The 26,620-nt window shown below is 44.6% G+C and overlaps 1 protein-coding gene across 1 annotated transcript in view; it reads left to right on the top strand.

Annotated features, from left to right (window-relative positions):
* CACNA1I (calcium voltage-gated channel subunit alpha1 I) overlaps window positions 1-26,620 on the top strand; it is a 154,490-nt gene that overhangs the window by 76,355 nt on the left and 51,515 nt on the right. Inside the window, exon 5 of the mRNA XM_041416693.1 lies at window positions 12,560-12,657. Within this exon, the coding sequence (XP_041272627.1) occupies window positions 12,560-12,657 (98 nt within the window). The remainder of the gene's footprint in view (window positions 1-12,559; window positions 12,658-26,620) is intronic.

Genomic DNA, 26,620 nt, shown 5'->3' with positions numbered 1-26,620 from the left:
AATTCCATTGACTGAGGAGAGGGTCTGTCTTTCACAGAATGCTGTCTTTACCTCTCTCCATCATTACAGTGGAGTTTGCCATGCAGATCTCAAACTGGGGTCAAATTTCTCGTGCCCTTACCTTTGGTGTGAGGAACGTCATTTTGGATATTTTGGCATTTTGAGATATTCTTGGGATGTTCTTAAACAGCATTTAAAAGTGGTGCATTTCAGAATAAGACAGAGCATTCTGTCAGTGCTTCAGTCTGGTTCAGTATCATTGGTTGCAATATTGTCTTACTATTCCTGCCTGAAATTTCCCGTTTCCTATAGCCAGGTATTGCAGTAGCCTGTCCATTCAATCATAGCACCTCACAATCAATTAATTCAGCTGATTTCTTAATTGTCTCCAAGCTTGATTTGTTGGGTTTTTTTTTTCCTGTCTCCTCTTCTGAAGAGAGAAAACCCCTTCCTATTAGTAGGAACAGTAAACTTTTTTCACAGATGTATGTTGGTTCCATTTTTTTCACACTGCAATACTGGAATACATATTATTTGCGTTTCCAAAGCAGTTCATGCTGTTCTATCCCTGACTTGTCATCTTCATTTCTTTTCTGTTCTTCCAAAAATACGCCTCAACTGCAAAATCCATCAGTGACTTTTTTAGTTTTCCGTCAGGTTGTGATAAATAAATAAAGAACAGAGTGGCAAGAATTGTGCATTACAGAAGTACATCTGCTCACAAATGAATCCCCATTTAGTGTTGCGTGTGAGGTTTATTACTTAGACAGTTTTTCTCCAGCTAATGTATGTCATGATGATTATACATCATTCCAGCCATATCAACCTAATTACTTGTGTGAACCAGACTTGTAATCTCATAAAAGATGATAACACATTAGTTTGATGATGTCTATTTTTCCTTACACTTGTATTGGGTATGGTTAATTTTGTTATCCACTTTTTAACCATAATCTAGCCAAGATGCATATTGACAATTTCATCACTGTACTGTCACCAGCATCAGTCCTGTCACTGAAATCACTGTGTACTGGCACAACATTAGAATTCCTTTGACCCTTGGACGCTTTCCCAGTTTTCTGAGTCTAACCAAAAATTATCAGTACTGGTCCAGATCTTTTCTGGCCGTCTCTTTTAAAACTCTTGCATACAAATTGTCCAGACTTGCTTATCTTAGAAAATCCCTATTTAGGCACAGCCTGAAATACTTGATCACAGCTGGATCTGAAATTAGCTCATTAGGATCAATGGTGCACTTACATCATCTGACCTTCCCCAGAGGACTTTTATTTTAACTGATGTTTTCTGCCTTTTTTACACTGCTAATGACAATTCTGTTTTCTGGTTCTAAAACTTATACCATTTTATATGCTCTTTCAGTTCTCACAAATTTTCTACAAGTCCATCTAATTTATATTCATGAGTATCATCTTCCCCTTTCCTGCTATTACGTTGCTGCTTTTGCTTTCACTCATGTTGTACTATCTTGTTAGCCTGTTCACCTTTCTTGTCTCTCCTGAAGCTTCTTGGATACCTGATAAATATTCTTAAACACCACTTGACTGTACTCCACAGCTCATGAATTGAAGTCTGACTAGTTTGACACATTTAAAAGACTTGTAGATGTGACTGGTGCTTAAGGACATGGTTTCATGGTAGACTTGGCTAGGTTGAATTGGACTCAATGATCTTAAAAGTGTTTTCCAATCTAAATGATTTTATGATTCTATGGCTGTTTCTGTGTGCTTTCAAATCCAGGAATATGGCCTCTCAAATCCACCAGATATATCTGGTACTGTTGATGACCTTACATGAGTTGGACATACCACATGCAATCAAATTCTGCAATTTTTTTTCAAAGAACTTGATAGAAAATCTCTGTCTTCCATTCTTGAATACAATTTTTTGTGATTTGTAAGTCTGGGAACTTCCAAGGGGATTTAGGTACCCCCAAGGCATTGCTCAAATTTAATCCTTAGAGGTGAATTGGGAGTGTTTTTATCAAGAGAGCTAGTCAGCCTGTATTCTGGTGTGATCTGGACATACCTAATCACATCCACAGGATCATAGAGAATCAGGGTTGGAAAGGGCCTTGTAGAGTTTCCACTCCAATCTTGTTCAAAGGAGGGTCAACATCAAACTCAAGTTAGAGTTGTCCAGTCAAGTCTTGACAACCACCACGGCCCGAGATGGCACCATCTCTCACCATCCCAGCCCCACTGCTGATGTATCTCTGTAACAAGCCTGAACCTCCCTTTCCTCTTTGTGGTTAAATTTGTTGTGCCTTGTTCTTCTCCTGCCATATGGTACTGTGAAGATTCTGGCTTAAATCTCACTGCCTTGTAGGTACCAAGGAGCTGCTGTTAGGTCCCACCAAAACCATCTCCTCTCCAAACTGAACAAGCCCCATCCTTCAGCCTCTCCTCACAGGACAAATGCTCCAACCTTGAGCACTCTGGTGAGCCTCCACTGAACTTGCTTCAATTTATTGACACCTTTCATTGGAGGGCCAAAAGTGAATGTGCTGTTTTAGACATGGTCTACTGAGTGCAAAGTAATCCCTCCCTGACCTACCTGCTGCAATCTGACTGGTGCAGCTTGGTGTGTCACTGTCCTTCCCTGTGTGGACCTGTCCCCAGGACTGGCAGCTCCTTTGCAGCAGCACCACTGTCCATCAGTCCAGCCCAAATGCAGGACCTTGCATTCATCTGTTGAATTTCGTGAGGTTCCTGTCAGCCCATTTCTCTAGCCAGGAGGAATTCTCTGTATGGCAGAAAATTAATCCATAAGTATTTTGTCACTGACTCTGTACTAGAAAATGTTACTTCTGACAGTGTGTTACTCCCCTTCTCTTTCTGTCCACTTGAGCCTCCCGACTAGGTTAAAATTCTTGATTTTAATATTCCTTTCATGCAGATTTCCCCACCAGGCCTTCCTAATGCCACTTAGGCATTCTGCTCATAAAATGAACAATTCTTATTCTCTTTATTACTCAGGCCCCTGGCACTGGTATATAGGCAACACTATTTTTCTCCTCTTTGCATCTTTTAGTGCCTTGATTAGTTTTGTTCTTGACATGGAGGTTCTGTACGAATTAACTCTTTTCCTAGTTTTATCACTTTCCCCTTTGGTCTTTTATTTAATCTTCTGACTGGTCTTCCAGTTCTCTAAAACCTAATTTTTCTTCTAATTAAATGCTAGTTAATATTTCTGCACAGGATTAGCCCAGCTCTCTTCCAGTCTCATGCTCTAGGTGGCTGGCCAAGCCGCACTTTGTCACCAGATTCCTCCATCACCTTTTTGCCTGTTGGCCACCAGTGAGTTCAGCTGAATATTTATTGTCCAACTTCTTCAGAAAGGGATATAAATCCAAGCCTATAGTATGTGGTATATCTCTCCTGATAAGAAAAACAATTAGTTTTTAAACACATCATCATGGGTAAATTCTGTCTTTGAAGTCTGAGCGCCTTCCTATGTTTGATTTTTAATTTCACCTATAGTATGGCAGCACAGCTCTCCTGGAGCTCCATTTCTTTTCCAAAGCACCCTTTCCTTTCTGAGTAGTTATGCAGCCTTTGGGGAGAGGGTTTTGCACAGCTGAAGATCCCTTTTCAGACAAGCCTGATAGACCCTTAAGCTGAGCAGAACACATCTTCTCACTCTGCGTCCATTTTGGCTAGTTGCTTCTTCAGGAGTGCTTTATGCAGCTTCCACACTGGGAGTCTGGAAAGTATTTCTATTAACTGAGATATTACTTTTATGTTTTCTTTCTGATAGTTCTCAACTGTCCTTGAGTTCTGTTCCTCATAATTCTCTAGATATGGCATCCTTTCCAAAAACCTGGAGTGATGATTCCTCCCAAATTCATCCATCCAAGCTCTTTTCAGACATGTGCAGCACCACTGTGAACATCAACTTTTTCCTTACCTGGAAAGCACTCATGGCCCCAAATCCATCCCTCTAAATTTCAGCCTAGGAAAGGGAACTGGCAGCTCTCTGAAGGATGTCAGGTACCGACCCCCCATTCTGAAATGTCCACCTGTTTCCAGGAAACAAATCCATCACTGCGTGGTGCCCTTCCACACTGGGAAGATGCCTCTTAGCCCGAAACACACCAACTGGCCTTAATCTCACAAGATGGGGAAGTGTTGCCAATGTTCTGCTTTTTCTTTGCTTTTAATTAACTGCAGTCCTTCAGGGACCTGGCCAGAATTTGCATAGTTATGACTTTAAAATCTCAGATCATTAAATACTTATTAGCAGCAGGGTAAACAGCAGAATGCTCGGAAAATCCTAGTTAGCTAATGTTCGATGCCAAATAGAAGTCTCTATAAAATTATGGCAAGTCAAAGAAAACTGTAATAAATATAGCAATTAGGTGTTTCAAGTAGTGATCAGAAAAAGATGGAAACCAGCAAGCAGCAGGCTAAATAGGATCTTAACCAAAGGTAGAAATAGCAGCAGCACAGCCCTCCCCTCAAACATGCACTCGCTTTTCCCTCCTTAATGATACTAATTATTTCATTTGCTTTCTCCCAGTAAAGCTATCCCTAGATGTGCAACATATTGAAATGAAAGCAGTCATCAAAACGAAATGAATCACACCAGAGAAGAATCAAAACAAGGAGGCAGCGCTACCCTGCCTGCGTAACGGGTAGTTCTCAATTATTGGCTCTGATTTTTTGCCTTCCTGAAAGCTAATTCCCTACCATGTGAATGTTAAAGCAAAACACAAAGCCCCAAAAAAGGTAAAACCAACAGGCTTATAGGACCAAAATACAAGCATTCTTTTTTCTTTTCCTTTTTTTTTTTTTCCCCCCCTAAGCAGTGAAACACAGAGCTCAGCCTGTGTTCTGACTCTTGGTTTTTAAAAGCGAGGCCCCATCACTTGCATTCAGTCATCTGAGCTTGGCGAGTCCTTCTGGCTTTCTTATCACAGTGTGAAAACCTGCTTATGTCTTTTCGTACCATGTCTCTGAAACTATTAAGAAACTCTGACATTTTCTCTTAGTACACAGTTTGGAGAGAAATCTGAGTGTTCCAGGGTGTGAAATAATCACATTCCAGGCAGCAAGGGACCAGTCTCACAGGCTCTGGAAGCTTTCAGCGGCTTTTGCTTGCACAGCAATATTAAAAAAAAGTAAAAAGAATATTTTGTACTGGAGGGGGGAGAGTTGCAGGTTATTTTTTTAAGAATACAAAGCATCACAGCTCAGGAACTGACTGTGTAATTAGTAATTGATCTATAACTCCCTGAGGAAATGTCTTTTTGCTAACAGAATTATAGACTCTTTATTATTATTATACTTTATAAATGGGGAAAAATAGTGTAATTTTTGCATTTCTTGTTTTACTAGCAAGGCTGTTTTTTTTTTTTACTTCTGTGTTTCAGTTTTCCTGTCAGCAGAGAGTTGTCTTTTTGCGGCATAATGAGCTCTAAATTTAAAAGAGATAAGCAGGACTACTTAGCTTAGTACACTGTGTTTTGCAGAGCAATTTGGAGGCCTACTGTGTTATTCCACTTTTTCTGTGGTAGATGTTGAAAGGATTTTGGATCATCTCTTTAGGGTGCATGTTGAAGCCTGGCCCCAGAGGCACCAAACTGTGCAAAATGGGTGCAAATGCAGTTTGTTCTTCAGGTATCTACATCTATATAGATATGTCTATATAGATATATCTATCCCAAGAGAGCTGATAGGAAGGTTGGTGCTGGGATCTGCCTGGCAGCCCTATGCCTCCTGCACCACAATGTCCACACAGCAAAAGATCGGGTCCAAATAATGAAAGAGTCTTAATGAAGAGTCTTGCCATAGCCTGCTGGACCTTTGGGGAAAATAAGGATGTGGCTCCAGTTACAGATCAAAATGGTGGGGGCACAGGGCAAAAATCTTAAAAAAATAGGTCCTGGCTTGAGAGCCCTGCTGGTCTGGCAAGGAGCATGGGCGCATCAGCTGGTTTGTGTGCATCCTGTGGCTGCAGACTCTGAGAGGAAGCAGTAGCCCTTTGCTCTTGCCCAGTGTCTGGTCAGGCCCCACCAAAATCTCCTGGCCCTGCTTCTAATGTGCCCAAAGGGATTCACAAGAGATTAGATTCATCTTCCAGCTCTCTTCATGTACAAGCTCAGGTATGTCCAGCCTTAGCAAGGGGTGACAGGAGGAATCTAGAATGCACCATGTGCCCCATGCTCTAGACCTTTATCTGTGTGCTCTTTTTCCTGCCACTCTTCCTCCTGCCTCATTGCTGTTACTCCAGTGCTGGTGGTCCCCACTATCCAGGCAGTTGTGGACCCCAGTAAGTGGATTTACTGCCTGCTTTTCCTTTCCACAGCACAGATTCAGCTGATGGAGTCTTGGGCAGCCTGGCCAGCCCTGTTCTCCACGTTCCCTGCCCATGGCTACACCTCTGGCCACAGAGGACCAGGGCTGTGTGGATCTAGTGATGCATGTGCCTTTTTTAACTTCCTTCCCCTAGGGTGGATCAATAATGTAAGAGGGGAGATATGGGACCACTGGAGTTCATTGTCCAGTGCAAATTCCAGCTTTGCTCCTTCTTTGTTCTATAGCCACAGTCTTTGGAGCCAGAGCAGAGGCAGTGAGACCACCTTCTCGTCCTGGTATGTATGAGTGAAGTGGAAGAATTTAGGGGTAAATCAGTCTCCCACCACCCCACAAACTCCAGGTGGAAGATTTGAGCTCATGTGTCAGGGGCTAGACATTTTAGTAAATGGAGAGATGTCAGCTCCAGCCTTGTTGAGGACTCTCCGTGTGTTGAGACACGAGGCTTGACTCCATTTCAGAAGGCTGATTTATTATGTTAAATATTATATTAAAATACTACATTAAGACTATACTAAAAGAACAGAGAGATCAGAAGGCTACAACAAGAACAGAACAGAATAGAATAACAAAAATCCTGCGACTCCTTACAGCTTTGGCACAGGTGGCTGTGACTGGTCATCAATCGAAAACAATCCACATGGACCAATCACAGATGCACCTGTTGCATTCCACAGCAGCAGATAGTAATTGTTTACATTTCTCTTCTGAGGCTCCTCAGCTTCTCAGAAGAGGAAAAATCCCAGCAAAGGATTTTCATAATATCATAGCTACACAGCCTTTGGCATAGATACCTGAATAAAATTTCAGTCAGGGAAAACTGATGGTCATACGTTTTTCCTATGGACTCCTATGTTCTAGATCTTCAAAGTGGTAGAAATTCCAATTTGCAAAATGTGATTGCCAGATCAAGGAGCCAAAGACAGAAATATCTTCCTGTACATAGAAGACATTGATTAAATCCCATCTAGCCATGGTATAGGTACACACTAGTCTTTGACCCCTCACACAGCTGAGAAGCTGAAGGAATTCAGAGCAGAGACCAATCAAAGTCTTCTGCCCTGGTCATATCAGGTGCTCATAGATGTAGGGATCAAATGGAAGTTCACAGGCAGAAAAAGCTTCATTTCCCATAGAGACCCATAGCAAGTCTGAAATTACAGCTAGAAAGTCACAGCCATGAAGTTTTTGGCTTCAGTGCCAAACCTAAATTTATTTGACAAAAACATGAATTGATTAGTCTGCAGTTAATTAGATTTCAATTGAAAACTTCTATCAGAGAAGGGGAATTAGGCAGCTTTTGAATTTGACAAAAACATACTGGCTTTGTGTCATAAGAAAAATACTGCCTCGGTATTTTTCGTGAATTATTTCAGAATAGGTTTTACATATCATTTCTTGGCTGTTAATTTTCAGTAAACAGAAGTTCAGGAGCCAAGATTAGGAAAGCTAATAAGTGTTTAATAAAGGTATAAAGAGATGTAAATATGAAGAGGTAAATGGTAATGTTTGAACTGCTTTACTAATGGATTTCATTGAATGGGACTGCTAGGTAGCAGCTAGCCGGGCATTGCTTAAGTATATTATCTCGGGTCACACGTGCAGCAAACAAAGTCTGAATTTTCTGGACTCCTTAGGTGGCTTTTGTATTGTCACTATGTCTATTTTAGATAGGCTTTGCTTTATTCTCCCTCCTGCTGGTCAGTCTGCTCTCCTGTGCCTGGCACAGAGCACGCTGGCCCTGCATTCCTGCTGCTGGACAGCGAGTGCTGCTCCTCCCGAGTGCCAAGGCAGATCCAGGCCTGCTCTGGAGCTCACAGGTGCACAGGACCAAAGAAGTGCCAAGCTGCAGCTGATGAAGCCGTCCTGGTGTTGTTGAGGCCTCAAGCATTGAGGGTTTCCATGCCCCCGTGTCCCTGTGCACTCGCTGTCTGCCCCAGCGGCGTGAAACGGGACAGAGGGACACAGATCAGGCACATTCTGGACAGGGTCAGCGTGCTAACAAATTGCTCACTTGTTCCCCTGCAGTTCCTCTGTTTAACTCCAGGTCCTTTGTGTGTTCAGCTGAGCAGATTTACCTAAATGGAAAAATGCGGAGGAAAGTCAAGGGGCAAATGGAAAAAGTGGGAATTAAGAAGAAAATTGAAATGAGAGGTAGAAATGTTGCAGGCAGGCATGCGTCAGAGGGATGTAAAGAGGCAGGGAGCAGGTGGGATGCCTTGAGAGGGGGGAGGGAGGCAGAGCTCAAGCAGAGATGTGTTCCCTGCCAGGCATCTCCCTGCTTCTGCAGGATGAGCCCCATGCATGCAGGCAGTGCCCCTGTCCCTTTTCCCACCCTGACAACATTCCCAACATGCATCAGTCTTGAGCTGTGTGGTGTGAGGACACTGCCTGTGCCAATCCCCTCTCCTTCCACAAGAGTTTCAAGTGGAAGGTTTTGAAAAAGAAAACCTCTAGCAAAGGAAGAAGAATTACTGTAAATATTCAATTACCATGACAGCTCAGCGCTCAAATTCCATCACAGATGAGAAGTTTGTCTTATTTAGCATAGTTTAAGCTTCTCAACCTGTCCTTCTATTCACTCATTCACACAAGAGGCCAGAAAATAGTTCAGTGATGCCAGAAATGAGCTGCTGTTTCCCTCAGAAGAGATGCATATCACCCTGTTCCCTCATGACAGAGGGGAAGGACTCACACCCAGCACAGCCTTATGCAGGGTTCTGCAGGTTGCTGATGTGATAAGGATCCAAAACCCAGCTTAACAAGAGCACAGTACACCTGACCCACCACCACAAGGTCTCTAGACACAGGACATGTGAGCCTCCTGAAATCAACCTGCTGGCAGCTTCTGTCTGATCACTGCTTGCAATGAGTCCCTTTAACTCTGTGTCAACCTGATGTCACCCCCACGTATGGCATTAGGAGATGGGGTTCAGCCCAAACCTAGTTGAGTGTCCAGGGTTTCCAGGGCTGGCTGGAGAATGATAATAACAAGAAGAGCTGGGCTAGCAACCCCTGAAATGCTGCAGATGCCTGGAGACTCCAGCAGAGTCACTTAGAGATCCTATTTCATTAGAGAATGGAGACAACATTTGGATTTTATCAGTTTTGCCTGCACAGAAGATGGGTGGGGTTTTGATAATCAGTGGAGTTTCACTGCACCTTGGTCACCTGCATTGTGTGGGCAAGCTACCATTGCACAAAGAGAGGAATGAACATAAGCTGATGCTGAAGTGATCACTAGAAACAAAAAGGCAAAAATGAGCAGTCCTAATGCAAAATTACACTGGAATTGCATCGAAGTTGTTTGGATACAATCTGCATGACTACAATAGTGTATCTCATCTGCAGGGATTTAGGCATCCTGGATTTCTCTGCTATTACAGCCAAGACCAGGAGGCCTCAGGAAGAACTGTAGGCAGAAGGGGTCTGTTAATCGAGCTGGAGCCTCCTAGGGCTGAGTTCATTTTTGTTACAAGTTGCTTTCTAAAAGATTCACTGTTTGCCCTTTTCTAACCCATCCTTGGGAACAGCCTGCTGTTTTCCCTGGCAGTGTGATTGTCTGTTCAGCTTTTTTATCTGGCTACACTGGAACACAATGGCAGTAAATCTGTGACTCTGGCCACTGAGGGCTGCGGGAGGCTGGCTTGCTGCTGTCTGAACCACAGGGTTGAGTTAAGGCAGCATTTGTCTTGTGCTGAAAGGACTCACAGGCACTACTTGATGACTGATAATTTTCTAGTGACACAGGAACTGTACTATATAGGGGCAGACTCATTCCAGCTAGGAGAAGGCAGTGATGTTCAGGGTTACAGTTACTCACATGCTGTAGCCACAAGAGGACAAAACCCAAATGGTTTGAAAACATTTTTATATTAATTTTGCATGGTTAAGGCCAAGAGAAGATGTCACCTCCATTTCATGTCACCCCTAGCTCTGTGCTTTTCCCCTGGCTCGGTTTCTCTGAGTATTATTCAGGACTTCTCATTTGGCTCTTCGCAGTTCAGAAAAAAATACTTTCTGAAATTAGACGTATTTTGGGCCAACAGCTTACTTGGCATTTGACTCTTGTTTCAGGTTGTTCTGCTACTGCTCAATTTTTTTTTTCTTTTTTTTCCCCTCAGAGGCAACTCAGTTCTCTTAGGAGATAAGTGATTTTAGGGGAGAGGAAAGGAAGTTCAGTGGGAGTTCACCAAGCTTGAGGCCTTCATGTTTCTGTGCATATACATACCCCACACCAGACTGCAACTTGGGGGTTCCTTCAGCCTGGAAGCTGCTTCTGTGTGTCAGCTCTCTGTGAAGAGCTGCTAGCTCATGTCCTGGGAGCAGTACAGCTCTGTAGTGTGCTTTGCCTGTAACTGTAATTCCAAAGTTTCAGCAGGTCTGTCTAATTCTGAAGCAACAACGTGCTGATGAGACAATCTTGCTTTATTTGGGGCAAGGTTGGTCAGTGCTTACTCAAGGCCCTTTCACTGTGTGCCTCTGCACCACACAGGGATGTCCTGTTGTCATCTCCACGCATTTTTATCTCTGTGTGTTTTTCCTCCTTTAGTACCTGCTTGCCAATTCCATCTGGCTGCATCCTAAGCTTCTGTCTATCACTAATTCTTTCTGTAGGCTGGTTGAACATTTCTGCTTGGTTTGGGGTCGGGGCTTTTTTTGGGCGTGGGAATATTTTGATTATCTGCATGAAATCCCTTGTCTCTCCTTCTGCACTTGGTATATGTGGAACTGACAGCTCCAGGGAGGTAAATGAATGCCACTGCATTTCAGAGGAAGAATTATTTCATGCAATTACCCTAAAAGTGCAGGAGAGAACAGACTGAAAGGAATGAGGGAGAGAAAGAAAGAGAGCACGAGAGAGGATAATCACAACACTTCGACAGGTTTACCCCATCGTGTTTGAAAATCTATCACTCTGACAAGTCCCCTTTGTGAAAGGTGTAGACAGATAACCAGGCATTAGCTCTTCAAGGTCCTCTTGAATGGAGGGTGGTGATCTGTAGAAGGATCAGTCCACTGCTCCATTTCACTCAATGCCTCTCCCTGATTATTTTTTACAGACTGGCTGTACCCCATTTCCCTCTCGCTTTAGCTCTCATTTAATTCTCAGTGATTCCTGGTCAGGGCAATTTGGGTAAACTTTTGGCTGACTTGTGGGTCTTTCTGTTTTTGTTCTGAGAAAGGGTGCAGTTACAAAAAACTGTCCCCCCAATCCCTTCCTGTCTCCTGCGTTTTGTTAAAAGGCCAAGGAAAAGGGAACTTTTTGTAATTACGTTATTCATGTCTGAGAAGAGATTCAGTAGAAGCAGTTCCTGTCCTGACTCTGCTGCTATTTCACCTGCCAACTTTGTCACCCTCTTGATCCCATGTGCAGACCAGAGTTACCCAAGGCAAGCTGGTGACAATGGTCCATGTCTTCCTGGGGGCCTCATGCATCTCTGTTCATGAAAACATGTTCCTGAAAAATTATTTGAGGTCCGCAGGTGGAAATTTCTGGCCACGATTATCATGATATCATTATATCATTGCAATTATCAAATTCTCAAAATAATAATTTCCCGCCGTGCTTTTAAAGAGACAGGACATTTGCCATAGTGGGCGAGGAGAGAACGTGGGCTAAGGATTGCTGGGCCAGGTCACTTTCTGTCACCTGCACCTGCTGCTCTTGCAGTGAAGCCAATGCATGAGTCACACCTCTTTGCACTTTGAGGTTATTTACAGCACGTTGTTGGGTTAGGAGAGCTAAGGTCTAGCATATGTCCTAAAATTAGGCTTTTCTCCTTTTGGTTGGTGTCAAAAAGGAGTGATTCACAGCCACGGGGGAAGTCTTTCCACCTAATGAAAGCAGTTAGTGCTTTAAGTGAGAGGGTTTATTTCTGTGTGAGATAAAGCAGGTTTAGCTGAAGCTGCCTCCCGAGACACACACCCTGCAGTGGGAGATGAGGGGAACACAGGGAGCACCCCTCTGTGCTGCAGGTAACTCCCAACAAAACTGGCCACACGGCTCCTGTCCTGCTGGCCTTGTGTGCAGCAGCCACCCCACACATCTGCCCTGGCCAGGAGTGCCAGGATGAAGCTCAGGCTTCATCCCCATAACTTCCAGGAACTCTTCAATGAAGAAATGATAAACCTGAGGCTCAAGCAAAAATTCTGGATTTTTTTAAACTTTCTTTTTCTCTCTTTTTTTCTCTCTCTCTCCCCCTCTCTTTCCCCTCCTGCAGGATGGTGGAGTACTCCCTGGATCTCCAAAACATTAACTTGTCTGCAATCCGTACTGTCCGTGTCCTGAGGCCCCTGAAAGCAATCAACCGCGTGCCCAGTAAGTCGCGCTTCCCTCTCACCCCTCTCAGCTCCGCTTGTGGGGAGGACATGATCAGTAAGGCTGCCTGTGCTGGTGTGTCTTAGCAGGTACACGGTGAATAGAGGCTTCTGTGGGGGGGGGTGCAGGCTTCTTCTCATCCCAGGGCCCAGAGGTGTTGTTGGATGGGCAGGAAAATAACAGTCTCCCAGCGTATCTGCCCTGGTCATCCCTCGTGCATGGTCGTGTTGATGGAACTTCAGGAACTGAAGGTGAACCATAAGCAGTAAATGGGTTTTTTCTTTCTCTTACTGAAAGACATCACAGGTTTAACGATGTCTGTAGCCTCAAAAAGGCCTGTGTGTGAGGTCTGGAGAAGGATGAGCTTCAGGAATCAGGGAGAATTAGTTTGCTCAGGCTTTCACAAGACCTTCCAGATCCTCTCATCTGAAAAATTTTCGTGCAGTACAGGTTAGGGGCATGTAGCACCAACTCATTTTTTTTTTTCCTCCTCACCTTGTGCTTTGTGTTCTCTCTTTTCTGCCAGCTATCCCCTTTGTGAGCTGCTGTGTGTGTATGAGCCAGGCCTGGGGCTGCCAGGACTGTGCCCAGCCCAGATGTGTCAGCCCTGGGAGACTTTAGGCATTTCTTCTGCAGCTTTTTCAGTCTTACAGAATGGCAGGAAGTCTCTTTGCTGCTCTCCATAATCTCCCTGATTAGGCTGTCTGCAGTGGCTAGGACCTTGCCAGAGCTCTCCTAATCCTTCTCTCAAACTCAGATGCTCCTTTTTCTTTTCCAGACCTGAGAAAGTTTGCACAGTTGTCCTCTTTATCTGCATCATGTGTTTTCCCTTGTGCCAAAGTAATTTTCATGATGTCACCTATTTCTTGAACATGCAGTGGAGGTGGATTTCAGAGGCTCTGGCTTCATGCAAAGCCTTTCTATAAGAGGATCTTGTCCCTCTTCCTGGATGTACTTTTATCTTTGAGCAATAGCCTTGAACAGAAGGTGCTGAAAGGTTTAAAAGAAAAACTGAGGCACAGTCCTGTGTGCCCAGCATGGCAGAAGGGGACCAGACAAAAAAGCCACTGGTTGGGGCCCTGAGAGAACAGCCAGGAATGTGACAGGTCCATCATGGGATGATAAAGATGAGGTTCAGGAGATGCTTTTGGCTATTCATGGTCAGGAAAACAACCCCTCAGTCTGTCTCACTCTCTCTGGCCCTTCTCCAGAGAGGAGAGGACTGGGAACCAGCCCTGATCCTGGGGTTGATGCCTTGAGAGGCTACCTAGAACAGAGGCTAGATGGTGTTAAAGGAACAAAGTAGGTATTTATTAAAAGGCCTTCAAAAAGATACTCCTTGGGCAGTACAAGAGCCTGGCCATGGCTCCACCCAAGATGGATACCCAGTCACGAGTTTTCACACTTTTATAAGTTTTGGTCCATTTATATATTGGGGTTAATTGTCCAATTACAGCTTCAGGTTATGAAGTCCCATCCTCCCAGACTGCTCCCCTCAGTTTGCTGTTGTTTACACTTTTTGGGCCCAAAGCTGCAACAGTGTCCTTGGTTCCCAGGCTGGAAAAGGATTGCTTTGTCTGACTGCCCTGGAAAGAGAACTTGCTAACACTTTATATGAAGTTCAGAGTTACACACTAAGGCAGTACAGAAGGTAGAAAGTATGAAAGCTAAAACTTAAGGCATCACCTTTCTGTGAGGGGGTGGCCTGGAGGCTGTGCATGGCAGACTCACCCCTTCCAGGAAGATATGGGCAACGATGGGAGAGCAGCACCATCCTCACGTTGTGCAGCCTCCTTTTCTCCCCAGTTCATCAGGCATGCCATGAGTTTGTGCTCAAAGGCTGCTTGGAGAGACTGATCCCTGTTATCAGGGAGGCAAATGGAAACATCTGGAATGACATTAACTCTTACAGGTGTCTGCCATTTTAATTGCTGGACAAAGCAATTAAATCTTCTTCTGCCAGGAAGAGAGTTTGCCTGGCAGAAACTTAAGGCTTTCTATTAGTCCTATTTATCTCCTGGAACAGCCAAAGATGCCCCAGGGAAGAACAGTGTGAGCCACGTCAAAACTGACCTGCTCCATCCATGCAGAGGCACTGGAGATGCTTTCCATCATCTTTCCTGACCTTTGCAGAGCAGATGCCATTGAATTTTTCCTGGCTGTCCCTGCCCTGACACTGCCTGTTTGCTCTTTTCATCAGTATAGAACTGTACCTGTATGAAATTGATGCTGTTTTAATTTCCACTCTGTGGTTAAACCTTTATGTTTATTTTTCTTGCTACATAAATCTGTGGTTATATGCAGAGAGTGTTTTGGAAGAAAGACATCCTGCCATTAATTAAAACAAAAAAATAAAAAAAAAAGAAAAGAAACTGGATTCCCTGGGAGAGGAAGCATTGACTTGAGGGCTGAAAACTAGCAAAGAGGCTGTAAACAAAGGTTTGTGATAAATGGGAATGAGCTGCATTAGAAGAAGGTGCATAGTGGGCTACAACAAACATAATTAATGGGACCTTTGGCCACAAATCTTTTTTTAATGTCTTTTTAAAGTTCTTCATTACTAATCTGAAGCAAGAGGAAAGTCTATTAGTGAGATGTACTGATGATACCAAGCTGCAGGTGCTACCAAGGAAAGTGGGAAATAGGACAGCAGGAGGCAGAGGGAGATTGAGGTCGTGGCTGTGAGTGTGAGATGTCTGGGGAGAGGCAAGGAGTGGGGGTGTTTAATCCCAAAGGCTGATATTCAGCCAAGTTCAAAAGGCTGTGGTGGGACAGTGGGGCTCAGACTTCACCTTAGGCATTTCAAAGGCTTCAACATGATCCCTTCCAGGTAGGGACTGACTTCCACAGGGGAGTCTGGCTATGTGGACTGAATAATGGCAGTTTATTATCAGGAGAATGGATAAAATGATTAGGAACCTGACTGATTAGAATATGAGTGGAAGAGTGCTCAAGTGATCTGTCAGGCAGATTATTTAGTGCCCAAAGAACTCTACTAATCTGCCAGTATTTGAAAGGTCCACATACTTACATGAGAAATTTCTGGAGAAGTCTGATAGAAATTTTGTACTACATGAAGGAAAAAGGCAGTAACAGAAAATTAGAAGAGAGGAAATTCAGAAGGAATTTCTAAGAAAACAGTAGCAACATGGCAGAGGAAAATGTTAAATTTATTTTATATTCTTAGCAGGTGGGCAAGGCTGAAGCTTAAATGCCCAAATTCCCAAATTGGATGTGTCTAACTTCTGCTTACGTGTGTGCTCATTTGCAACATGAAACTACTGAAAGCCCTTCCTCACAGTGACACTCCTGAGGCTTTGAAACAATATCCCACAAAGAGCTGTCAAATTATATTTACTCGTTATCTATGGTACAAAGGATGTATGTAAGGATGTAAAGCCTCTCTGAATCATGACAGAAGAAGAAAGGGACAACCAGTGTAACCAAAAGGTGGTAAATGTCCATTGAGAATGACAGTTTCTACCCAGTTTGTAGTTAGGCTGTAAAACTTGCTGCCAAGTGAAGTGGCACTGTGCAAGTAAAGGAAGTAAAATGGGATTTTCCAATAGGATTTTCCCATCCTTGGAAGTGTTCAAGGTCAGTTTGAATGGGGCTTTGGGGGACTGGACTCGTGGAAGGTGTTCTTGTCCATGGCAGGGAGGTTGGAAGTAGATGATCTTCAATGTCCCTTCTAAATCAAACCATTGTGTGAGGACTCACATGGAGACACTTCTGGATTTCAAACCTCCTTTGGAGCTAGAGCTGATCTTTAGCTACCAGTGATCAGCAATTGACTGCATTTCTTACACTTCTCAGCAGGATGTGCTACTGACCATTTCAGGTTTCCTGTCTGAAGCAGTCTGGGGCTCTGCCCTGCCCGATCATTCCTCCATTCTCATGCCATGTGTGGAGCATGCTAGAGAAAACATGAAGCACCCTGGTCTTGTAATAGGTATCACACCTTCATTAACAGTCCCTCTTATTCTGGCGTTCCTGACTACAACCCCAGCAACTCTGCCTTTTGGGGTCATGTTTGAAAATGCAGGAAATGAAAAATCAGAGATTGGTCTGGTCCTATTGCCACAGGATTCAATTCCATGGCAATGAGTTGGTGTGACAAGCCCTGCAAGTCACTGAATCAGTGTAAAGAGTAAAAAAATACCCTCCAGGTCTCTGTCAGAGGTAGCTGCCTTCTGCTCTGGCCATGTCTGTGTCCTGGTCTTGGGGTGAAATTCCACATCCATTTGTTGTTATCCTTTTGTGATTGTGTTGCAGGTTGCTGGGTGAAATATTGCTCTTTGTGCTGGCTTTTTATTTGTTGCTTCTTCTCAAGGCAAGGCATAAGGTTTGGGGGGGAGGCTGGTTTTGTTTTTGCCTGCTTTTGAGCAGTGAATCTGTGATAATTTCTGATAATTTGAATTTTGTGCTCTTCTTTTATTAAGTTTTTTTGACATTGACGAAGGAAATGTTTCTTCATTTTACTCTTTCTTGTCACATTGGCCTTATGCAAAGAAGAGCCCTTGCATTATGTGTGATGTCTTCCAGTTTCCACTTACAATTTGGTAGCTGATTCATCATTTGGAAGCAGATTTCTTCAGCTGGGTGCACTATATGCAAGTGGAGGAATCTGTTGCAAAGCAATTTTACAGAGTAGAAAGTATACATATGTGCTAATACTCTGTCTGTAAATGCAGTAATATTTATGTGGAGTTATAGGTATTAGAAAAATAACATTATATTCTTATTATTTCATGTGCAGGAAATAAAATTTCAGATTTGTGGAAAGTTCTGCTTTTTCTATATGTGGGGTTTTTTTCAGTCAGAACAAAAATAATCTTTTCCCATCCTTTTTAATAGCTTTATGCTGCCTAATTTTAGATGTTTTTTTCCATTTAATATTTTTTCCTATACTGACTCCTGACAGAAAAGTCTAAAAAATCAGAAATCCTTAATCATACCATTCTAGTATAAGAATGCTTTCCTCTCTTCTTGTCCTCCTTTTCTTTTTGCTAAATGTTTTAATGACTACTGCAGTGTTTTTATTTCAATCAAACAGCAGGTTTTTTTCCTAGTACAAGTGCTGTGTGTAAAAAATCTTGATCTAGTTCCATTTTTCTTTTTTAATGATTGTAATTATAGTAGCTCCATGGGTCCAAACAGACTGGAGTTCTCTCCTTTTCCTCTATGAATCTCAAAGATATAAACCATGGCTTGTTATTTTTAGTCTTTCTTATGTTTCACACCAGGTTAGTGGGACCCAGTGAGTGTCACCAGCAGACTCAGGAATACAACTGACATCTCCTAACTCCTAGCTCTGCACTCCTCTCACTAGACCAAAGCCCCAAAATAAAAATAATCTGAACCATCTGAGTGCTGAAATGGGAAAAGCAGATGTTTAACCTGCAAATGCCTGCTTTAAATCTGTATTCCACACCAAGGTACCTGTGCTTGGTACTGTAGCAGTGCCGAAATCAGAGTGAGCTGGCTACGAACCCCGCACTTGGCATGGGGGAAAAGTGATGACATTTACTTCTCTAAATGTGTTTTTGAAGAACTAATTTCACTGATGAGCGTGTGTGAAATGAGCTTCTGACTGAGATATATGAGGCTGTAAAACAGTCTCATTTACAGCTAGATCAGACAAAAACCAAGCACATTTGACAGGCACAGTCCTGCCCTAGCAGTTGGAAATGCAAACGGATTATGAAATTCCTCTTCTAAGTGCCCCCCATGGGGTCTTTGCTTCAGATGCTTCAGTGTTTTTGCAAGAGGACTTGCTTCTTCCCTTCCAAAACTGATCCCCTTTCAAAAGTGTACTCTTCCAAATGACTCTTTTGGAAGTACATTTTTTCCCCCACTCAGATTTATTTGTGAAGCAATAGCTGAAACTCAGATACTGTTGATTTTTCCAAATATTTAAACTTAGCCAACTCACAGTTCTTTGTATGAGGTGCTCTGTAAATACTTATTATCACACCTCAGTGACAAACAAACCACACTCTCAACCATGTGCTAATGTGTATGCACACAGATTTATCCACACACAGCCTGAGCAGGTTAGTAAGGGCACAGGAGTGATGTTCTCTGGCAGCACCCATACGAAAAAGTTAAGAGGTCACAAAGCCCTGATCACTCCCTGATCAGGCTGTGTGACTGAAATGTATTTCAAGGTGAAGCTGCCAGCTTCCTGTGGGGGACAGATGGAATTGTACTCAGAGCTGCACTATCCTGTATGTGCAGCTCTTTATCAAGTGTCTTTATCTAGTCAAGCCCTAAATTAGATGGCCATGCCCAGGATAAAGGGAAACTGTGTGAAGGGGAGCAGAGCAGAATGATGATCAATAGAGACCAGAAGAGAGAAAAAGGGGAGCTAGAAAGAGAAATGCACAGGAGGCAAGTGGTAGGGTTTGCCAGGCACAGCACACAGAGGCCTGATGCACCTCTGTGTGTAGGATAATGCAGAGAAGTGGCAGGAAGGAAATCAAAACTGATACAAAGGCAAGGACAACATAAAGAAGATCTCACAAATATGCTGGATGGGTTTGCAAATCAATGCAGCTTGTTAACAAACCAACTGGTCTGTAACCAGACCCACATTTTGTAGTGCTGGAGGAAGCCCTCATAGAAGCCTGGAGTGGTTTGGGTTGGAAAGGACCTTAAAGATCATCTCATTCCAACCCCCCAGCTGTGGGCAGTGACACCTTCCACTACAGCAGGCTCCTCAGAGCCCCATGCAGCCTGGCCTTGAACACTTCCAAGGATGAGGCATCCACAATTTCTCTGGGTGTTCCAGTGCCTCACAACTCACAGTAAACAATTTTTCCTGTACTTAATTTAAGTCTTCAGTCACTGAAGACAGGCTCCAGTTTTATTTACTTCTTGTCTGATCTCAGTGCTGTTTTTCATGTGGATTACAAGTGTGCAGTGTATTGCCAGATGTTTAACTGGGTAATCAAAGTAAATTTTGGAGACAACCCCCAAAACATAATAAAAATTATAATCCCTTGTTAATGCTAATGTTAATGCATCATGGCAAGGAGCTGGGAAACACTGAAATGCCGGAAATAGAGACCTGACAATGCTTTATTTTGTTTGATGCATTGATTATTTTCTATTTTTTGTGGTCACAGGATCACACACTCATGGGAAAGAGTAATATTTCCTTCTCTGAACCAGTCCACTTCATTTCAGGATTATTAGCAAGTATTCAAAAGTCACTAATTGTGGGCTTGTAGGTTTTTCAGATGGCTTTAAAGGCATGAGATTTGAAAAATGAAAAACAATCACAGATTACAATAGTTTATTTTTCCCATGGCTTTCAGACCTTTGTACCTGTGAGTCATATCTTTTTTTTCTACCCATAGTAGTGGGGAATAAAAACTTCTCTTTTTTTTTTTTGGCTGTAATCTGAGATTTTCAAGTCATAGCAAGATTTCCCACCTGAAGGTTTCTGCCATGCATCCAAAGACTGATGATAAAAATCACAAGAGTCCGTAACAACACTTCAGAATTTGTGTTACTGAAAGTAAAGCAAGCCTGGAAAAAACCAAACCAAAACATTACAGAAACCAGTCACAGAAGGACCTTTGATGGAATCTTTATTTCTCCCTTCTCCTGTAGGGGAACCTGCAGAGCCAGAATTTTAAAAAATGCTTAGTACCTCTCAGCCCCCATTGTGACAATTCTGCTGCCTGTTCAAACAAGCTCAGCCTCCAGTGTACACAACAATCACGAAAGCCCAGCCATGTATTTTGCTGCCTAAACGGGAGCGGAGCTGTTTTGCAAAATCTGTCCCATGGGACCTATCAAGCAATGGATACCATGGAAATGTGAGCAATAATGACAGTGTATTATGGGGTGAATGATACTGTCATATCACACTAATGCAAATTAAAGTTTGTGTGTGTGGGCAAGGCAATTTACAATCATAACCTTAAATTTCTCTATCTTTGTGTATTTTGGGACCGATTCTCCTGTTCACACTCATTTCACGTAATGTCGTGTCATTGCCTGCAGTAGAAAGAATCATGATTCATGCTAGTGACAGCAAGAGGAAATTAGCCCTGTTAAGTCTTACCCAGAAGTTGCATTAATGCTGTTTTACATAATATTTTGCATTATTCTGTCCCACTTAGCACTAGAGATGTGTAAAGAGCTTAAGGATATTTACAGAATGGAGGCAAGTGGCTCGCAGCCACAGCAATGGACTTGACTTTTGTCCCTGGTGTTAGGTGGCTCCTGCAATTCTGAAAGAAAAACTGGCACTGTATGTTTTTAATAGACTCTTTGCTGAAAGTGAATGCAGTCATCACTGCAGTGATAAATGGGGGGAAAAAATGAGATGATCAGTGAATGAACTACTGTAGCAGGTGGTAGTAGGTGTTGCTTATTAGATGTTCAGTATTACAAAAAAGAACAGAATGACAGTAATCCTCCAGAGAGACACCTCTCTAAGAAATAATCTGACACCTGTCATCACTTTGCAAGACAAGGTTGCTTAACAGTCCAAAGCTTGCAAGGGGATAATGGCAAGACAGTGAAGCAGGGGGCTGCTGACTGGGACCTTTGCCTGCATGCATTTCTGCTCATGTCACAGATTATGTGGCTACCAACCATGCTGCGATGGCATGTACTGAATGTGACTGCCTGTGGAGGAGGAGTTTTTGGTTGTTATCTGTGAACCTTAGCTGGGCTTACAGCATCCATCATAAGGTGCAGCCTGCTGCAGAGCTTGGGTCTCTCCTTCTTTTTGGATGACAGAAAAGCTTGGACTCTTTTCCCAGAAGTGTCAGCTTTTAGGTGTCAAGGTAAATGCTCTGGATTTTGCTCTACTCTCTTTCTTGAGGCCTCTGCAACTGTGGGGTCAGGTCTGCAATTATGAGGCTTCATTTCTGAGCTTGCTACTTCACATCCCCTGGCAGCGCCACCTGAGCCCCCTTTGGCAGCCTGCTGAGCACTGTGGCTCCGCAGTGCCTGTGTGCTTATTTGCTCCTCTGCCCCTCCAAGGAAAAGAGCTTATCTCTGGTTTCATTTGTGCTCTCTTTTCAGTGGTTGTTTTAGCTGAATATCTATTGGGAAGTGTTTTAGGCGGTGCATTTTTCTTCCCTTACTTTCCTTTTTCATGCTCATGACCTGACTTGGTCCGTGTCTTGCTCTCTGACTGCAAAGAGGTGAGGTCTGTGTTAGTCCCTGGATCCCAAGGGAATTGCTTCTAGAGGTGAGGAGCAAGCTTAAAGAGATTTTTTTTCTTCTTATATGAGTGTACTCTAAACCTAGTCTGGAAAGCTCTGTTCCAGCAGGGTGAGGCTCTGGCCAACAAGTATTTTTCTGGAGTTTGTCTCTCTTTTGGCTACCTCAGGTTTAAGCTGAGAAGTACCTTGAAGGTAAGGACTAGGGGCACTTAATGTTTGAGTATTCTAAGGGAAGTCATTGTATGAAGATGAGGATTGGTATGCCCATGCTACTGAAAAAATGAAAAACAGCTCTCTGTACTGGTTGAAGCTTTGTAAGTGCTGGAAATGTCATGTTTTGATCTCTCCTGTGGTTACACTGGGGAGTGACAAAGATAATTTGAGGTTATGTCATCAACAGGCTGTGTAGGATGAGGTGCCTGAGCCAGTCAGGGATGCTAAAAGGCTTTGCTTGTCAGTAAGGCAAGAGTGGGGATTTGGTGAGGAGCTGACCAGCGCTCCTGAGCTATGGATCATGCTGACCATCTGCAAGTGCTAAACCCCCGGCTCTAAATGTACCCTGCAAACGCACCCAGAACATGGCAAAAAGATTGATGGGAAGGCTTTGCTTTTCTCTGAATGAGCCCAGTGTGTCTGGGGCAGTTTTTCCTTAGCAGCAGAACTGGCTTAAGGTCTCTCAGTACCTCATACTGCCTGTCAAGTGGACCAGTCTTTCCACAGAGTTGATTTAATTTGAGTCTGGCCATCCATCTGGACACACTCTCTCTCTTGCCTTGGTGCAAAGCAGGCCATGATGGTTTGCAGTAAGAGTGAAGCTGGCTTTGCAGCTTGAGGACAAAGCATCTGGAGCTGCACGCTGGCTCTTCCAGCTGAACTCCTTTAGCTTTGCACGTGTTGTTTGCAGAAGAGGCATCAGTTGGAAGGAATGCATCAAAGAGAAAAGATCTGCATGGCAAGGGAAACTGTGGGTTATAGTACAGGTCAGCTTGGCAGTGTGTCTGCTGTTGGACCCGCAGTTGATTGGTGTCTCTTGGTAGTGTTTGGCGCAAGCTGGAGCTGATGTTTATGAATGCAATGTGTGGAATGACAGCTAAGCCTCGGGTCAGCAGGAGATCAGTGAGGACGGCCACAAGTTGGAGCACCAGCTTGCACTGTGCACACAAAGTGAGATTATTTTAACTACAGGGGTTGGCTGCAAAAATAAAAAAAAAAAAAAAAAAAAAAAAAAAGAAGGTGTACGTCTCTCTCTGTGTACTTTCTGCACAATCTATCTCCTGGAATGGTTCCTCGGTTCTGAAAATTTCCATAAAGGAGCATGCACAGGAGGATCCTGCCAACCCCATGCTAGCTGGATGGACTGCCATGTGTCCTGGGGCAGGGGAGGAAGGAAAGAAGGCACGCTTGGACAAGCAGCCTGGCTGAGGGACATAATGACCCTTCAGTTTCTGCATTCTGGAAAATGTCCTGCCAGCTACAGTCACAAGTACTGACGGGAAGGAGATTTGGTTTTGTTCCAGTTAAAATGACAGTTGGGAGATTGGTCCGCGACGCAGGTGAGATGGGAGCTGAGGATTATGTTCTCCTCCACCTGCTTTACCCCAAGCGAGGCAATGACTGCCTCAAACCGCGATCTCCTTTTGACTTCAGTGCCTTGGCTTTGTCCCTCACAGAATAGCTGGGGCGGCCTGAAACCCTCAGAGCTGAGAAAGAACAGGGCTTCTCACCCCCTCCTCAGCCATCCCGTTCGTATCACAGGGTGATTAGCGCCAGGGAGTGAATCAGCTCAGCTGTCCTGGCGCTCGGCAGGAGGCAGGCGGGGAGAGGGCGAAGCGACAGCGCCGCTGAGCCCCGGCGGTGGCGGGCACAGCTCCCCGCAGCGCAGGCTCGCCCAGCTCGGCCGGGCCGGGCCCTGCCCAGGCCAGCCCTGCCTAGGCTAGCCCTGCCCAGCCCGCTCGGCCCGGCCCGGCCCAGGCCAGCCCGCTCGGCCCCGCCGGCGCCGCGCTCCCCCCGGGGCAGGCCCGGCAGGCGAGTGCGCTTAGGTGCGATAGCCAGGCTAATCAGGGCTGTAGCGAGTGTCGGGAGGGAGCTAGGGTCATTGTAGTGTCTGCTGGATTTGTCAGGAAGGGCCTCTGGGTGCCACCAGGGTGAGACAGACGATTTACTTCTGAACCACGGAGGGAGTTCAGAGGCTTTGCTCAGCCCTGTGCTTCCTTCTGATGGTCACTTCCAGGTGCTTTCTCACCTTCCCACCATTTCTCATCCGTACTTTCCTCCCATCTCCTGCTGTGTTTGAGTGGTGAACACCCCTGTGGCTTTGCTCCTGCATGATATCTTACCAGAAGCAGCCCTGCCTTCAAGGTACCATCGAACACCCTTCTCTACCCCTTGCTCAAGGGCATGGACGAGCAGTAGGGAACCATTGTTTCCTTCCTTGGATGCTGCAGACAAGGCCATTTCATTTCCTCCCTTCCCCTGGTCAGAGTGAGTGGAGAAAAGATCGTTCAGAGCCCACACCTGGCACTCATGAATATTTAATGTTTCTTGCTTTTATTTCCCTTGAAGAGCAAAACCTTTTCATATTTGATGCCCTGGAAGGCTGTTTGGTTGCTGAATGTTGTTTCGTCAATGCTCTCCCTCCTCGCTTTTCCTCCAGACTGCCCAGCCTCTCTTCCTTTCTCTTCTTGAACAGTGTTCTCTTGCTTCAGAAAAGGTCACTCTCCCTTTCATATCCCCTCCTTACTGTGAGCCAGCACGGCTTCTGCTCTGCCAATGGAAAAGGACAAATGGGGAAAGGCAGCAGTGGGGAGGGAGGCCAGGAGAAGGGTGCACAGAAGCTGAGGAGCAGCACAGAGGTAGAGAGGAGTTGTAGGCAGAGCAAGAGAAAAATAGCTGAGCAGCACATAGAGGCAACAGAAGGTGGGAAGGAGGCAGCAGCAGGATTTTGATGAAGGGGCTTTCCAGCACCTTTCAGAATTTGTCATTCAAGATGCACAGGTGTTGCTGTGGATGGCAGCTTGTCCAGGAAGGGCCCTTTGGAAAAGGGAGGTATCCCAGTTCCCCAAAACAGAATACTCCCAAAGCTGCACTTCCCATTTCCACTGTCCGGCTGTTGCTTTAGAGACTCCATTATTTTAGACACCAGCTTCTATGGTAAATCATCACCTATTGGCCTTAGGCCGTTCAGCCTTTCTCCCTCCTTCTCCTGCAATTGCAACTGATGTTTGAGTGCTTGGATGGGTGTAGATTCAGTGTTACTGCTTTTGAATAGCCAATCTCACATCCACAGTCGACATCATTGGGAAGAGAAAGATGAATCTGTCTAACTGGGAAATTTAAAAAAAAACAAAAACCCAAACTGGTTTCATTTGGACTTAGAACCTGTCAATGCTGAAATTCTTTGTGATGTGGAGATGTCAGGTAGTGGGGCCACCTGCCAGTTCTTGGGTCATGGCCCCACGTACCCCAGAGGGCCTAACATGGGGGCAATAGCTATGATCAAGGAGCTGTGGAGAGCATCATCTTGTACCATCAGTAATCCCTCTGAGAGTCACGATGGAGAACATATGGGCAAACAAGTTTTGCGCTTGCTTTCTCTTGGAACATATACAAAACCAATTTTTGTAAATTCTGACCCAACAAGGATGCTGTCTGTAGAATTCTGGTGGGTATGTCTGTTTTGTCTGTTCTGCATTTCAGCATAAGGGCAGCCTCATCTCTCTCATTACCCAGCTCTGAAATGCAGCTAGCATCAATTGATCTGAAAAACACTCTTGCAGCATTACTGGCACAGCTTCCCGTGTCACTTGGCTCTCCCTAAAGTACTGACCAGGACAGTTCATGGGAACTACTGAGCTCCTGTGACACAACATTAATGCTGGGAGCACGTAGCACTACAGTGAGGATGCGTGGTCTTGAAGTCCCAGTGCTTTCCAGAGCGTTTCTCCAGGGCCCAGCAGGTCTCAGTGGCTGTGCTGTTGGACTTGGTGTGCTGAGAGGTCAGAGAGCTGTCAGTGACTCAGGTCACAGCTGCGATCCCCAGCGAGTGGCTGGAGCTGTGTCCCTGATGTAGTCGCCTAGAAGCTGCCTCATGTGGTGACCGGTGACACAGCTGGACAGGCGGGCAGCAGGGCTTAACTACTGCTCCACAGCCTGGTCTTAGAGCTAGTGCCATCATCCCTTATCCTTCATGATCCCATGGAGGCAGCAGTGAGCGTCTTCTCCTTCCTACACATTGTGTACCTGTAAATACCACTCCTGTCTCTTCCACCCCGCTCTGTCTCCAAAGCATTCTCTACTAATCTAAACTAGTCTGCTGTCCCACAGCAGGCACACGTCTCCCTCTTCCTTCAGTGTTTGTGAATTCCATGCCTGCCTGCCTCACCACAGGTGCCACTTTCCTCCCCTCTCTGTGGGGTGAGCAGTCTGGGGAATACACAGAGAATAATGTGTAGTATTGTGTGGTAATTACTTGGTGCTGGGTACACAAGGGAGATTATCCTGTGCCTCAGAGGGCTGTCAGAGAATCCTAATCCTATCTTCCCCTCCTCTTTCCTCTTGCACTGCCATCTGAAGCAATGAATTGGTTATAAATACCTTATTAGCTAATTATTTGCTGGCCTACATGGAACACCTTCAGTGAAGGAAGTCTCTGGGTATCTGAGGGGGGACCTCCATAGAGACAAGGAGAGACAACATCATGAGGTGTGCACAGGGATAAAGGCAGTACTGTGATGCTCAGAAGAATATCTAGGCTTTCACCATCCCTGGAGAGC

The sequence above is a fragment of the Onychostruthus taczanowskii genome, unplaced genomic scaffold (genome assembly GCF_017590055.1).
Source record: "Onychostruthus taczanowskii isolate IOZ18803 unplaced genomic scaffold, ASM1759005v1 scaffold53, whole genome shotgun sequence".
In the NCBI taxonomy this organism is placed as follows: Eukaryota; Metazoa; Chordata; class Aves; order Passeriformes; family Passeridae; genus Onychostruthus; species Onychostruthus taczanowskii.
This window is presented reverse-complemented; position numbering and strand designations above follow the sequence as displayed.